The 16,483-nt window shown below is 46.2% G+C and overlaps 1 protein-coding gene across 2 annotated transcripts in view; it reads right to left on the bottom strand.

Annotated features, from left to right (window-relative positions):
• Positions 1-16,483, bottom strand: part of LOC138246326 (excitatory amino acid transporter 2-like) — a 1,049,947-nt gene that overhangs the window by 570,483 nt on the left and 462,981 nt on the right. For both annotated transcript variants that reach the window (XM_069200834.1, XM_069200835.1), the window contains exon 4: positions 2,950-3,200. In XM_069200834.1, coding sequence (XP_069056935.1) covers positions 2,950-3,200 — 251 coding nt within the window. The remainder of the gene's footprint in view (positions 1-2,949; positions 3,201-16,483) is intronic.

The raw sequence follows: 16,483 nt of genomic DNA, 5'->3' as shown, positions 1-16,483 counted from the left end.
TTTTGGATCCGCTTTGGTTCCCTCTCAATTTTGACATGTTTTTGGCTCTTCCCTTTCACAAGCACTTAGCCCACCTACACAAATGAGGTATCATTTTTACCGGGCGACTGAGGGGAACGTTGGATGGTATGAAATTTGTGCTGGTGCAGTGATCCCACACAGAAATGTGGGACAAATGTGATTGTTTAGCTAAATTGGAGGTTTGCTGAGGATTCTGGCTAAGAAAACATTGGGGGATCCACGCAAGTCACACCTCCCTGGACTCCCTCGGGTGTTTAGTTTTCAGAAATGTCTGGGTTTGGTAGGTTTCCCTAGATGGCTGCTGAGCCCAGGACCAAAAACGCAGGTGCCCCACCCCCGCAAAAACAGGTAGTTTTGTATTTGATCATTTTGATGTGTCCAGATAGTGTTTTGGGGCATTTCCTTTCGCAGGCAGTAGGCCTACCCACTTAAGTGAGGTACCATTTTTATCAGGAGACTTGTGACTCCTCTCTTATTACAGAACTTTCTGTCACCGAAATTCGAGGAAAAAGCGTTTTTTTGGCCAAATTTTGAGGTTTGCAAAGGATTCTAGGTAACAGGACCTGGTCAGAGCCCCACAAGTCACCCCATCGTGGATTCCCCTAGGTGTCTTGTTTTCAAAAATACACAGGTTTGCTAGGTTTCCCTAGGCGCCGGCTGAGCTAGAGGCCAAAATCCACAGCTAGGCACTTTGCAAAAAACAGCTCTGTTTTCTTTGTGAAAATGTGATGTTTCCATGTTGTGTTTTGGGGCATTTCCTGTCGCCGGCACTAGGCCTACCCACACAAGTGAGGTACCATTTTTATCTGGAGACTTGGGGGAAAACAGAATAGCAAAACAAGTGTTATTGCCCCTTGTCTTTCTCTACATTTTTTCCTTCCAAATGTAAGTCAGTGTGTAAAAAAGATGTCTATTTGAGAAATGCCCTGTAATTCACATGCTAGTATGGGCACCCAGGAATTCAGAGCTGTGCAAATAACTACTGCTTCTCAACACCTTATCTTGTGGCCATTTTGGAAATACAAAGGTTTTCTTGATACCTATTTTTCACTTTTTATATTTCAGCAAATTAATTGCTGTATGCCGAGTATAGAATGAAAACCCATTTCAAGGTGCAGCTCATTTATTGGCTCTGGATACCTAGGGTTCTTGATGAACCTACAAGCCCTATATATCCCCGCAACCAGAAAGGTCCAGCTGACGTAACAGTATATTGCTTTAAAAAATCTGACATCGCAGGAAAAAATTACAGAGTAAAACGTGGAGAAAAATTGCTGTTTTTTTCACCTCAATTAAAATATTATTTTATTTCAGCTGTTATTTTCTGTAGGAAACACTTGTAGGATCTACACAAACGACCACTTGCTGATTTCAGAATTTTGTCTACTTTTCAGAAATGTTTAGCTTTCTGAGATCCACTACTGGTTTCTTACCCATTTCTGTCACTAAGTGGAAGGAGGCTGAAAGCACAAAAAATAGTAAAAATGGGGTATGCCACAGTAAAATGTCAAAATTGGGTTGAAAAATTGGGTTTTCTAATTCAAGGCTGCCTGTTCCTGAAAGGTGGGAAGATGGTGATTTTACCACCGCAAACCCTTTGTTGATGCCGTTTTCAGGGAAAAAACCACGAGCCTCTTCTGCAGCCCTTTATTCCTATTTTTTTTTTTAAAAACGAAATTGTTGCTGTATTTTGGTTAATTTCTTGATCTCCTTCAGGGGAACCCACAAAATCTATGTACCTGTAGAATACCTAGGATATTGGAAAAAAGGACGCAAATTTGGCATGGGTAGCTGATGTGGCGAAAAAGTTATGAGGGCCTAAGCGCAAACTGCCCCAAATAGCCAAAAAAAGATTCGGCACAGGAGGGGAAAAGCCCTGGCAGCGAAGGGGTTAAGGCAGAGATAAAGACAGATATAACTCTAGCTATTTAGACACGCCTACTTGGAATCGGAATAGACCTACTTTCCTGCCCTAATCATTATGCCGATCTCCTTCTGCACCGAGGTTCCGCTGTATTATCAACGAATGGATTGTCACCTCTGGGAGCTGCGTATGCTACTGCCTTCTCCCCACCTTACTTCATGGCACACTGAAGTGGATCGGTGCAGGTCCAGCACCTCACAAATTACCAATAATTAATTGAAAAGGTAAAATAAATCCTCCTGTCGTTCCTAGGTCTATACTTGCCAGCTTTTCATTTTTTAGGGAAAAAGGATGCGAATTTCAACATTCGAAACTCTCACTAACATGGTTTACTGTTATTCTCTAATGAAGTTCTCTGTTTTGTCTGGAAAGTGACATAAAATACTGTAGAAACCCCCAAAACTCCAAAATAAATAAAATATGTAGTGGAATGAAGATTACCTAAAGTAACCCACATTTGCTAGCTAAACCATTTCAGTGTATCGCTTTGAAAAATAATTAGGTACGTGTCATACTAGACACTGCTTCAATAAGAGCTGAAGAATACTTTTAATCAAGAAAAAAAGAAGTGAAATGATGAGGGAGTAGAAGAGATGCAAAGACATTGGAAAATAAATACGAGGAATTGTTGGAAGGAAAAAGCAGGTACAAATCTATGAGGAAAAGGAATGGGGTTGACAAAGTAAAGTACAAAACAAAAAGGTTGACAGAAAAGGGAAAAGGAGGGAAGGGATAGGTGAGGGAGATGAGGAAGCATAATAAAGGACAGAGAAGAAGGGTAACACAGAGAAGCGGCGATCAAGGTAGGGAGGTCGAACAAGGAGGAAACATACAGAAGAAGAGGATGGAGAAAAGGAATGAAGGTGGTGAGAAAAAGGTTCAGAAAAATAATCAGCACTAATAGGGGAGATGATCTTAGATTATGTAGAGACAGAAGTGGAAGTTAGGCAAAATATCCGAAAAGGAACCAGCTGGCAGTATATGATTAGAGAAGGAAAACATACCTGCTGAAAACATGCCTGCACCAGGTTTTCTGGGAAGAGATTGCGAATGAGATCAAGGAAGGCATCCAGGCTGGACACTTCCTCATTCCTAGTAGAGATGCTAACTTGCTTCTTCAGTTTAGGGTTCCCAGGATGGATTGACAACACCAGGATCACTCCAAGTACTGCTGCCGAAATTGTGGTGGACATGTAATAGACCATGGCACGAGTACCCATCCGCCCGCTTGACTTAGCATCGAGACCAGCTAATCCTAAGGACAAAAACCAAACAGAAGAAATTCTGGGGTGATGTGAAGGTGAGACCGCATATGCATTTTAGTAGATTGTCACAGTTGGACCATGACTGCTTTCATGACTGTTTCATTTGAACAACACAAAAAATGGGACCTTGGAAATTATTATTTAAATAAAGGGAAATATGCCTGCTTTACAGAAATCGTTTAGTACATTACAACAATGGCATAATCATTGCTTCATTTGTAATGAGTGAAAATAATGAACAATGAATACACCTATATTCTCTAACAAAAACTTTTGTTGCAAAAGTTTCAGAACATACTCCCATCTATTCCTAAAATATAAGCTGATTTAGCTTTCCTAGTTTTAATTTGCCATATGGATGATGCTAAATATCCATGTATTAATGTATGTATGTAGAATTTATATTGCACAAACCTAGACAAAAGGCACTGGGCGCTGTACAGGGCTACAGACAAGCTTAAAGTTAACAAGTGATATGAGAGGTACCTGGTGTGTTAATGCATTGTGATGTAGTGTTCTTTAAAGAGGTGCATCTTCTACTCTTTCTGAAATTGGAGCAGTAGTGAGGCAGCCCTGAGGGACATGAGGATGCTGTTCCAGATCCTGGATGCATAGCTGGAAAAGGCCTGCTGCATTATTATTTTTATTTTTTTTCTACACTTCTTAATGTGCACTCTGAGAGCCAGCAGAAATAGTCAGCATGTCTGCAAGATAAGCGGGGTGCTGATCGAGATGGCTTTATAATTGATGCAGCTGATTTTGAGGCTGGTGCTTGCAGGCAAGGGGAACCAATAGACTTCCATCAGGGTCGAGGTGATCTTATTTCCTCAGGTCATGGATGTGGAGTCTGAGAGGCTAGGGAACAGGAAATTACCACCATCCAGATGCTAGAGTACAAGAGCTTGAACAGCAATTTTTTAAGTTGGATCCTGGAAGAAATGGTTCACTGTATTTAGAAGAGAGAACTGGGACCAGGTGACTCTGTTTTTTGGCAATGTGTTCCTTGAAGATGAGGCTGGTGTGCAGGGTGCATCCAAGTGACTTGACATTCAGTGAAAGTTGGGGTTCGAATCATTCAAGCTTCATGTTATTGAGTCAGGTCTATATTGTTACTTGTTAGTTGTTTCGGAAAATAAAAGTAACCTATCTTGGTTGATTGAGCTTTAGGTGGGCTCTTGATATCCAGGTATTGATGATGTGCAGGCAGTGTTTGAGGCACTGGACGTCAAAAGTGACTTTCAAGTCAGCATACTGGTGAATCTTGATGATATTGTCTGTGAATAGCGCACAAAGCCGCCCCGCTTAGAGGTTGAAGATGACAGAGGACAGTATGGAGCCCATGAGGGGGACTCCATAGTTGTTATGTAGTATAGCTAATAGATATTGCTGTATGCATGACCTAGTACACACAATGGTTCTGATGGCAGCTCACGTGATAAGTACAAGCCCCTTTTTTAGAGCCTGTGGCACTAGGATGCCAGTACATTCTATAAGGAGTAGTTTCTCACATGTAACTCCAGTTCCCTCGTAAGAAAATCTCCATTTAATTCATAAGCATTTGAATAGTTCCGCCCACTTGTAGGTATTTCGGAGCACTTCTTTATATAGTCTTAAGTCTTAAGTGTAGACGTACACCTTGCTTAAGGAAGGCCTATAGAGACACTTAAGAAAGAACATAATATGTAGCCTAGGCAGTAAGGTCACAGTGGTGTAATTCTTCAGATTGTACTTAGAAAAGGGTTAAAAACACCCTTATAAATGTATAATTTGGGGTAAATATTACACCAGATCTCAAATCTCCTTCACAAAATCTTGTCTGACAAAGTAAGAAATAAAGAATAGAAATGCAGTGTAGCCCCATAGGCTGCTATTATGTGAGTGAAAAACAGTGACTGTGCCTTTAAGGCTGCAGAGCCCATTAGTATCCCATCATGCTCAGCAGTTGGCAGCTGCCACAGTTCTTTCTGACGATAAGCACCAGTGATAGGTAAGTCCAATACAATTCTCTGTTCTGTCCACTAGGGAGGAGCAAGGGCTGCTTATGACTTCAATGGAGATTCCCCTACAAGAGAAGTGGGTTACAGGTTAGAAACTATTCCTTCTCTTGTAGGGAATCTTCACTGATAGTTATAAGCATTTGAATAGAATAGCAAGCCCATCCCCCAAAAACACAGGTAAAAGAACAGGAGAGACGATAAGACTAGGCAAATAAATTCCTGAGGGAGGCTCGTCCTACTTCAGCATCTGCCCTAGCATCAGAGTCCAGACAGTAGTGGTTGGTGAATGTGTGGACAGATCTCCATGTAGCTGCCTTACAAATTTCAGTAATAGGGCCATTCCTCATCAAAGCGGTTGTAGCCACTTTGCCTCTTGTAGAATGGGCCTTAGGTTTCACCAGCAAAGGCTTGTTTGCCTTTTGGTAAGAGAAGTATGCAGGATACTATCCGGCGTGAGATGGATTGTTTGGAAGTGGCCAAACCTATACGGATGGCCCATAACTGACAAAAAGCTGGTTCGACCTAGGTCAAACCTCAAGACCCTCCTTACACCCAGGAAGTGAAGGGTTCTCTCTGCTGGAATACAAGGATTCTGAAAAAATATGGGTAAAGAAACTGTTTGATTGACATGGAAATCCGAAATAACTTTGGGAAGAAATTTCAGATGGGTTCTGAGAACTACCTTATTAGAGTGGAAAACTGTATAAGGTTCATTAGCACACAACGCTTAGATTTTGCTAACTCTCAAGCTGAAGTAATAGCTACTAGGAAAGTTGCTTTCCAAGATAGATGTTGTAGAGATGCCTTGGGAACAGGCTCAAAGGGATCCTGCATTAAACATGAAAGGACTCTGTTAAGTTCCCAAGAGGGGAAGGGCATCTGATGGAAGGGAAACACTTTTTAAACTTCTCAAGGAAATCTTTAATTACTGGGATCTTGAAAAAAGAGGTTTGTGAAGGACATTTGCGGTAGGCAGTGAGAGCCACCAAATTCACTTTTATGGATGAGAATTGTAAGCCAGATGTTGCCAGAGGAGATAGGGAAGGATGGCTTCCTTCTGGCAAGATGTAGGGTCTATGGTCTTGGAAGAACACCAAATACGGAATCTCTTCCACTTGAAGGCATAAGCTGTATAGGTTGATGGGTTGACAGCTGTTTAGCTTCTTTAGGAATATTCATGCAGTCTTGTGCAGGTTTAAGTGTTGATACTGTACTAGCTCAGGAGACATGCTGCCAAATTCAAAGAGGAGAGATTGGGGTGGACCATCTGTCCTCTGAACTTCGTTAGTAGGTCTGGACGGCATGGCAGCTTGAGGTGTGGACGCTGTGACCGGTGAAGGAAGTCTGTGAACCACCACTGATGTGGCCGCTCTGGGGCTATCAGGATGAGTCTGGCTCTTGAGAGGGACAGATGAGGACTGCCGGGATCAGACAGATTGGAGGAAAGGCGTAGAGAAATTTGCCAGACCAGTGGATCTGTAGGGCATTCCCCAGAGTCCCTGGTTGGAAGTACCTCGAGGTGAAATCTTGGCATTTTTTGTTTTCTGCAGTGGCAAGCAAATTGATGTGAGGCAAGCCCCAAAGCCTGAAGATGTTTTTGACAACGTTCTCATGAAGGACCCTCTCGTAGTTTTCTTGCAAGGCATTTGCCTGCACATTTTGCACACCAAAGAATTGTGTTGCTGTGATCCTCAGGTTTTTGGCTATGAACCATTTCTAAATTGTTTGGGCTTCGAAGGACAAAGGTCTGGACCTCGTCCCACCCTGCTTGTTGGGGTAGTACATGGTGGTTGTGTTGTCCGTCTGAACAGGGATTGGGTCTTGAATGATGGGTAAAACACTTTGAGTGCAATGTGGACTGCCCTGAGCTCTAGGAGGTTGATATGATACGTAATTTCCCTCAGAGACAATTTGCCTTGTATTTTGAGATGTTCCATGTGGGTTTCCCATCCCAGTAGCGATGCATCCATTACTATGATTTGGAAAGGAGTCTGCTGGTGGAAAGGTACCCTGTGAAGAAGATTGCTTGGAGAGCACCACCAGGTCAGAGACTGCTTCACATGTGGGGGGAGAGTGATCTTGTCCTCCCAGCTTCCTGTTGCTTGATCCCACAGATCCTCGAGCCATTACTGAAGGGAATGTATGTGAAGGTGTGCATTCGGAGTGAGGAAGATACATGAGGCCATTGAGCTGAGAAGAGAGGATACTGACCACACTGTGGGATAAGAGGCTTTAATTACAGTGTGACACTTTCGAGGGATTGATAAAAAGGAGACACTCTTGCCTTTATGGTTTTGAGAGTGGCTCCTAAGTATTTCAGAGTCGGCATTGGTTTGGAGATCGACTTGCTGTGGTTGATGTGTAGACCCAACCGCTGAAGTACTTTGCAAGTCCAGTTGCACTGACGCTGGGCTTCCTGTGATGTTAAAGCTTTGATCAGCAAATCGTCTAGACAGTGATAGAGGAAAATCTGGTGCCTCCTGAGATGAGCAGCCACTATTGCCATGCATTTGGAGAAGAATCTGGGGGCTGATTTGAGGCCAAATGGAGGGACTTGGTATTGATAGTGGTCCTGCCCCACTACAAACTGCAAGAACTTGCAGTGTTCCTTTGAGATAGGTATTTTAAAATACACCCATTAGAGGTCTATAGAACAGAGCCAGTAAATCTGAGGTAATGCCAGAATACAACATTTCTCCCTCCGAATCCATTTGTTGGCTCTCTTTAAGTCGAGAATAGACCTGAACTCGTTCTTGTCTTTTATCTTCACCAGAAAGTATCTGGAGTAGATATCTGTGCCCTGTTGTTTGTGGGGAACAACTTCCGCTGCATTCTTTTGAAGCAAGATGTTGACTTCTTTCTGAAGCATGGGTAAATTATGGTTGGATGGTTTTGGTAATATGGTGGGAGAAAGACCTGGTGAGACTGAGACAATACCCATTTTGAACAATACTCAGCACCCAGGAACCTTTTGTGATTTTTTACCACTCTACAAGACAATGTGAGATGCTTCCTCCTACCAGTGTGGGTAACAGAAGATGGGGAAGGGAAGATAAATTGGTTGGCACCTATTGTTGTTTTACCCTCTTGGGTGGGTTGCTGCGAAGGTCGTTCTCTAGATTGCCTTTGCTGTTGTTGCTGTTGATAAGGGCACTGCTGCTGTGGCTGCTGGCGATCCTAGTACCAATGATGGGGTTGAACCCTCAGAGGTTAAAAATGGCATTGGTAAGACCTGAATGGATGTCTTTGTTCTTTCGAGGCTGACGGCTTTTATTGTTTCTGTTAGAAATGGGGTCTCTAGTTGGCAGTCGGTTTGCACCCTGTCCAAGTAGGGACCCTCACTCTAGTCAGGATAAGGGAGATACCCGCTCAGATAACCCCTGCTCACCCCCTTGGTAGCTTGGCACGAGCAGTCAGGCTTATCTCAGAAGCAATGTGTAAAGCCTTGCACATAACACACAGTAATAAGTGAAAACACTACAAAAGGACACCACACCAGTTTTAGAAAAATAGCCAATAATTATCTATATAAAACAAGACCAAATACGATAAAAATCCAAAATACAGTAATAAAAATATGAATGCTGTAAGATGTACTTAACAATACAGTTCCTTGAAGTCGATAAATCCACCTTGGGCTATCACTGCATCGTGAACAACAAAACCAAAAGTTCAGGCTGGCCTCGGCGTCGCTGGCCAGCTGCGGTGTCGGGAAGACCCACAAACAGTACCTTGGATTCGCTGGGCGTCGTGACCCTCGCGGTGAGTTTCGGAGAGCGGCGTCGCCGGTTCCGGAGTCTGTGCAGGAGTCGCCGGGCACTTGAAGTCACGCACCTCGGGGATCGAAGTCCGGGCTGATGAAATCAGGTGCGCTGGCGGGGACGGCGTCGGGGCTGCGGTGCGACGCAGGACAATGCGATGTGCGGTGCCCACAGGTCACGGTGCAGACAGTGGCGTCGTCGTTGCGGAAGCGCAGTCGTCGGTAGGCCCAAGCCAGCGGTGCGGGATGGGACGGTGCTTCGTGACCCTCACCAGGGGTGTCCACAGGCCACGGTGCAGGCAAGGATGCCTGGTGACGACACTGGAGCCGATGGTGCTGGCGTCGGTGGACCTGGGCTGCGGCGTGGGACGGGACGGTGCTTCGTGCTTTTCACGAGCGGTGTCCCCAGGCCACGGTGCAGGCATCGGCGCCGGTGTCAGCAGGAGTGTCGTCGTCGGGGATGCCCAGGCTGCGGTGTGAGCAGGTGACGCCGGAGTGCGGGGCCCACAGGTCGCGGTGCGAGCAGCGGCTCGGTGAAATCGTCCTATGAGGCCGTCAGTGAGACCAGGATCGCGGTGCGAAGCGGGGCAATGCGACTCCATGCGGCGTCGGCAGGTCACGGTGCAGGCCAGTGGCGTCGTTGGCGGCGTCGCAGTGGTTTCTCCTCTTGAACAGCACAAAACACACAGTTCCCAGTTCTGCAGGTTGAGGAAACTGAAGTCTTTGGTGTCCCTGAGACTTCCAACAGGAGGCAAGCTCTACTCCAAGCCCTTGGAGAATTTTCTCAAGCAGGACACCCAGCAAAGTTCACCCTTTGCACTCTTTTCAGGCAGAAGCAGCAACTGCAGGCCAGTCCAGCAAAGCAACACAGCAAAGGGACAGTACTCCTCCTTCAGCTCTTCTCCTGGGCAGAGGTTCCTCTTGAATCCAGAAAGATTCTAAAAGTCTGGGGTTTTGGGTCTGCTTCTTATACCCAGATCTGCCTTTGAAGTTTGCAAACTTCAAAGCAAAGTCTCAAGTGTTTGCAAGATCCTTCCTTGTCCAGGCCAGGCCCCAGACACTCACCAGGGGGTCAGAGACGGCATTGTGTGAGGGCAGGCACAGTCCTTTCAGGTGTGAGTGACTACTCCTCCCCTCCCCTCCTGTACAGATGGCTAATCAAGATATGCAGGCTACACCCCAACCCACTTTGTGTCACTGTCTGGAGGAGAGGTGTGAACAGCCCAACTGTCAAACTGACCCAGACAGGGAATCCACAAACAGGCAGAGTCACAGAAAGGATTAAGCAAGAAAATGCCTACTTTCTAAAAGTGGCATTTTCAAAAACACAATCTTAAAATCAACTTTACTAAAAGATGTATTTTTCAATTGTGAGCTCAGAGACCCAAAACTCCACATGTCCATCCGCTCCCAAAGGGAATCTACACTTTAATCAGATTTAAAGGTAGCCCCCATGTTAACCTATAAGAGGGACAGGCCTTGCAACAGTGAAAAACGAATTTAGCAATATTTCACTGTCAGGACATATAAAACACATTCCCATGGGGGTCATTCCGACCCCGGCGGGCGCCGCCCGGCGGGCGGAAACCGCCCAAACACCGCACCGCGGTCAAATGGCCGCAGCAGTGATTCTAAATTTCCCACAGGGCCGGCGGGCGATCTCAAGAAGATCGCCCGCCGGCCCAGCGGGAAAGCCCCTGCAAAGAGGAAGCCGGCTCCGAATGGAGCCGGCGGATTTGCAGGGGTGCGACAGGTGCATTTGCACCCGTCGCGATTTTCAGTGTCTGCAGAGCAGACACTGAAAATCATTATGGTGCCCTGTTAGCGGGCCCCTGCACTGCCCATGCCAGTGGCCACACGACACCCGTTCCCGCCAGCCTCTTCCTGGCGGTGTAAACCGCCAGGAACAGGCTGGCGGGAAGGGGGTCGGAATCCCCATGGCGGCGCTGCAAGCAGCGCCGCCATGGAAGATTCCCTGGGCCAGGGGTAGACCGGCGGGAAACCGCCGGTTGCCCTTTTCTGACCGCGGCTTTACCGCCGTGGTCAGAATTGCCCATGAAGCACCGCCAGCCTGTTGGCGGTGCTTCCGCGGCCCTCTGCCCTGGCGGTTTCAAACCGCCAGGGTCAGAATGAGGGCCTATATGTCCTACCTTAACCATACACTACACCCTGCCCTGGGGGCTACCTAGGGCCTACCTTAGGGGTGTCTTACATGTAAAAAAAGGGAAGGTTTAGGCCTGGCAAGTGGGTACACTTGCCAAGTCGAAGTTACAGTCAAAATTGCACACACAGACACTGCAGTGGCAGGTCCGAGACATGATTATAGAGCTACTTATGTGGGTGGCACAACCAGTGCTGCAGGCCCACTAGTACCATTTGACTTATAGGCCCTGGGCACCTCGAGTTCACTTTACTAGGGACTTACTAGTAAATCAAATATGCCAATTATGGATAAACCAGTCCACAGTACAATTTATATGGGGAGCACTTGCACTTTAGCACTGATTAGCAGTGGTGAAGTGCGCAGAGACAGTAAACCAGCAAAAACAGAGTCCAAAACCAGGAGGTTAGAAGGCAAAAAGACAGAGGAGACATGCCAAAAAGCTGCCAGGTGTAACAGTTTCCATTTCCACCTCCATGCAAGCCATTTTGTCACCTTTGTGGCTGCCCGAGTGAGTAGACCCTGAAAATGGAAGGTTTAAAATTAGTTGCTGTGATTCGTATTTCAATTAAATGAGTCTTACAAAGAGTGATGTCTCAAGGCAATGCCATGACAGTATTCATGAGCCACCAACAATGATGAATCTTCTGCAGTACTGATTATTTGGTTTTGATACCATGAGGCCTTCATTTACTATATCCAGGAAATCCTCTCTCTCCTATCCCTAGGGAGGTCATCTGCAAATTGTTGAATGGAATACCATAGCGCTCTATCGTACCTACCCAGGAGGGCGGTGGCACTAGCGGCCTTCATGGTTGTTGCAGTTGTATTATAAACCTTGTGCCCCACTAAATGCAATTTTCTGCTCTCCTTATCAGGAGGTACAGAAGAAGCAGGAGTAGTAAGGTGGTACTTCTTTGTAGCTAGAATGACTACCAAGTCAGGAGGTGGATCTGCTCTTAGGAACATAGGATATTGTTCTGGAGGCCTGTATTTCTTCAGTAGACTTGGAGTAGCCAGTTTGGCGGTTGGTGAATTGAGGAAAAGCTCCATTGCAGGCTTCAATAATCCTGGCATTAATGGATGCAGTGGCCTTGACGTCGATCTATGATGAAGTGTCTCTAAGATGATAAATGTCGTAGGTGTAGGAACCGACATCTGTATCTGTGTTTAATTTTGCTGCTACTCTTACCAACACCTCCTAGAAGATAGATACGTCATCCACTGATAAGACACAAGGAGGTGGTGAATCGGTCAGGGTCGGCGAGTAGCGTCTTGTTGATGAAAATGAGGATTTTGTATGTCCGGATCGAAGTCTAGAATTTGTCCTTGTACACGAAAGATGGCTACGGTGTCAGGAGCGCCTGGAAGATGACGAACTCCTGGAATGATGTCTGTAGTGGCGTGATCTATGGCTGTAGTGAATCCATTTTAGTTTCCTGTTGGGACACAGGAGTTTAGCTTAGCCTTTGGCTTACAGGCCTGTGCCCCTGTCACCTAGAGGCTTTTGACCTACTTAGCTTGCTCGGTTTTATTTAATTTTATTTTATTGTTTCTTCCATTGTTTATATTTTATCAAACTTATTTTCATTCATTTTTCAGTGGCACTCTAAGAAGGCGTCATTATCAGTGTCATGATCAGTGATGTACGTAGGTATTGTTATCATGTCCCTTTCTTACTTACGTGTGATAGTAACCTAATGTGCACTTATTGGGGGTTGTTTATGTAATTGCCGCTACAAGTCTGCCTCCTTATCAGTTGTTTAGGAACATACCTGCGTCAGGGATCTCAAATGATCTGTATAAATACATCTCACATGGATAAGGTCATTAGAGAGGTTCCTTCCAGATGCCATCTATGCTGCACGTCACCTTGCTGCAGAACTCAGCCTTTGTGTCACCATGGAGTCTAACCTAGAGACCGCATTCCAAGGCAATAAGGGTTGGGGGCTCTTCTCATGGACATGGTACTGACAGATTAGGTTTATCATACCTAGCTCTAACTAGGGTAGAGATTAGGTTTTCTTGGTTAGGAATTTTATATCTCATGTTTATTGTAAGATGGTGGGGAGTTTTATATTCACAACTCTCATCTTCACAATTTGCCTCTTTTACTGTTCATTATACTAATCATTGCAGCTCATGCATTTTATCGTAGATTGCTGTCTTTTCAATAAATATATTGAAAACTCCCCTGCATCTCCTTCATTGCCTTTGTGTGTATGAGACTTGTTGCTAATTTGAGAAAAGGGTAACTTCCGTTCAACCACTACTTCCCTCGGAGATCTTATCTACAGTCCATGTGTAAGGCTGCCAGAAATCATCTTTGCTTTCTGAATTCTGGTGTGAACTGCTTGTGAGCCGGGAGGGTTGAGCCGACAGTGGTGACTTGTTGTAGGAGTGACTCAGTTGCCTACAAACAAAAGTACTGTCATCCCTAAACCAGCACTCATGCTTAAAAGCGAGAGTCTAACTACAACATGGTGCAATATGGAGAGCGATCTAGGCTGCACCTGAGCCATAGGTACAGGAGCAGGGGGCTCAGGAGTTGCTGCAGGAAATGTAGGTGGTGGTGGAGGCGGGGGAGGGTGTGTAGGTGGTGAATCCGTCGACGGCACCTCAACATCGATCTCCTCAATGTTGTCCCACTCCCTGGTGTAGAAGGGTATGGTCGACTCAAAGTCAATATTTTCCTTGATGTCAACCTCACAGTGTGCGTTGATGGCGTGTGGATTCTACCTTGCCTCAACGTCGATCTATATTGTTTCCTTGACAGTGATCCAGTCCTCAACAGCAAGCAAGTTGATGTCGTACCTGATTTCCAGAAGATGGTGTTTGCTATGTGGCACTCTCTTTGTGGATCTTCCATGTCCCTCAGAGGCAGATGTAATTGCCCTGGTAGAGGTCTGACCCTCTCCCTGCTCTGAGGTCTCACCTTAAGACTGTACTTGCCGTCTGCGCCACTCTTCCTTGTCATGGAAGCAAATCTTCTCTCTCTCTCTCAGGTCATGGTGCAAAAACTACTCGCAGTGAGGACACTGCTCTGGATGATGACTCGAGGGAAGGCAAAGGATACAGACACTGTGAGGGTCTGTTTTTGCCTTTTTTCTCCCACAGGAAGGACACCTATCAAACAGAGAAGGCATGATAAATATTAAAAATGCCTCAAAATTCTGTCAGTAAAAGCCTTAAAAGGTAAGAGACTGAGGAAAGACGTTGAGTGAACCAGTTTAAATGAAAATTCACAAATGAATTTTGAAGAACAAAAGCCTAAAAGGCTGAGTTCAGTGCTCCAGGATCCTGTCACGAGGTACCGGAAAAAAAATAAGGCAACTGCCACCTGCTGAGCATGATGGGATACTGGTGGTCTCCACACCCTTAAAGGTACAGTCACTGTTTTTCACTCACATAATAGTAGCCTATGGTGCTACACTGCCTTTCTATTCTGCATCTCTTACTTTTTCAGAAAAGGGTTTGTGAAGGAAATTTGAGATCTGGTGTAAACATTTACCTCAAATTATACATTTATAGGGGTGTTTTTAACCCTTAAACCACTGTCGCCTGTTAGTCTAGCTGCATATTATGTTCTTTCTTGAGTGTCTCTACAGGCCTTCCTGAAGCAAGGCGAACATCTAAGAGACTATGGCCCTCATTCTGACCCTGGCGGTCTTTGACCGCCAGGGCGGAGGACCGCGGGAGCACCGCCGACAAGCCGGCGGTGCTTCAATGGGGATTCCGACCGCGGCGGTAAAGCCGCGGTCGGACCGGCACCACTGGCGGGGTCCCGCCAGTGTACCGCGGCCCCATTGAATCCTCCGCGGCGGCGCAGCTTGCTGCACCGCCGCGGGGATTCTGACCCCCCCTACCGCCATCCAGATCCCGGCGGTCGGACCGCCGAGATCCGGATGGCGGTAGGGGGGGGTCGCGGGGCCCCTGGGGGCCCCTGCAGTGCCCATGCCACTGGCATGGGCATTGCAGGGGCCCCCGTAAGAGGGCCCCTACATGTATTTCACTGTCTGCTGTGCAGACAGTGAAATACGCGACGGGTGCAACTGCACCCGTCGCACAGCTTCCACTCCGTCGATTCCGAGCCGGCTTCATCGTGGAAGCCTCTTTCCCGCTGGGCTGGCTGGCGGTCTGAACGAGACCGCCCGCCAGCCCAGCGGGAAAGTCAGAATTACCGCCGCGGTCTTTCGACCGCGGAACGGTAACCTGACGGCGGGACTTTGGCGGGCGGCCTCCGCCGCCCGCCAAGGTCAGAATGAGGGCCTATATAAAGAAGTGCTACGGGATATCCGCATGTGGGTGGAATTATTTAAATGCTTATGACTCGCAGTGGAGATCCCCTACGAGAGGATGAACATTTCCGTATTGGCAGACGTTTAAGGGAGAAGAATGTGATAGTCTTCGCACAGTAGTGTACAACCAAATCTGAGAAAAGATTGGCTGTGTGCACAAAAGCTCTGTGCATCATGGTGCTGTAGACCTCATGTTGTGAAGAACGGCAGTGTAGTGCATTTAATCATTAGTGACACTGGTGATAGCAAATTGGTGAAGGGAGCCCTCTGATGTGCTGGTACTGGAGTCCTTCGGTCCTTGAGGAGGATGTTTTGCTGTAGGTTGGAGTATAAGTGTGTGCATCAGGGACCTGCATGTGAAAGTGATCCTTGCTCGACAGAACACTATTTCAACAGGTGCGAAGCTTAGGGTTTCCCCAGTGGAACAAGGAATTGCATGCTACAAGTTAAGTTTCCAGATATGACTGATGTTTGATGACTGGTACCACTTTAGACCATCTAGGAAAATGAAACTGTTAGATCTGTGCTGGTGCAGAATAGATATCTTGGCCTACTTATATGTGATGGTGCCAGAGAAATCTCAGCAGAGGTTCTAGAAGACATGAGAAGCTGAGGGACTCCAAACTAGTTAACAGCCTGAACTTACAATATAAACCATGCCAATTGACTGGTACAGACGTAGGATATTCTTCTGATTCCAAGGATATTTCTGATTGGAAGTTTGAACCTAACTTAATTGGATGGATTTGAACTACTTTGATTTAATGCTCGAACATGGTACATATTCTTTCATGTGCACCTATACTTTGCACAAGCACTTTTTCAAACTGCACACAAAGCACCTTATTTATGCTTACTGCATACGTACTAAATTGCACTAGGCAGAAACACTATGGTGGTCGTTACAACCCTGGTGGTCCGTGTTAAAGCGGCGGTAAGACCGCCAACAGGCCGGCGGTAAAAAAATTGCAATTACGACCGTGGTGGAAACCGCCAACAAAGACAGCCACTTTGACACTCCGACCGCCACGGCAGTACAAACAAACAGCGCAGCGGT

The sequence above is a fragment of the Pleurodeles waltl genome, chromosome 7 (assembly GCF_031143425.1).
Source record: "Pleurodeles waltl isolate 20211129_DDA chromosome 7, aPleWal1.hap1.20221129, whole genome shotgun sequence".
NCBI classification, from domain to species: domain Eukaryota; kingdom Metazoa; phylum Chordata; class Amphibia; order Caudata; family Salamandridae; genus Pleurodeles; species Pleurodeles waltl.
The sequence above is the reverse complement of the archived record's forward strand: the minus strand, read 5'-3'. Positions and strand labels throughout refer to the sequence as shown.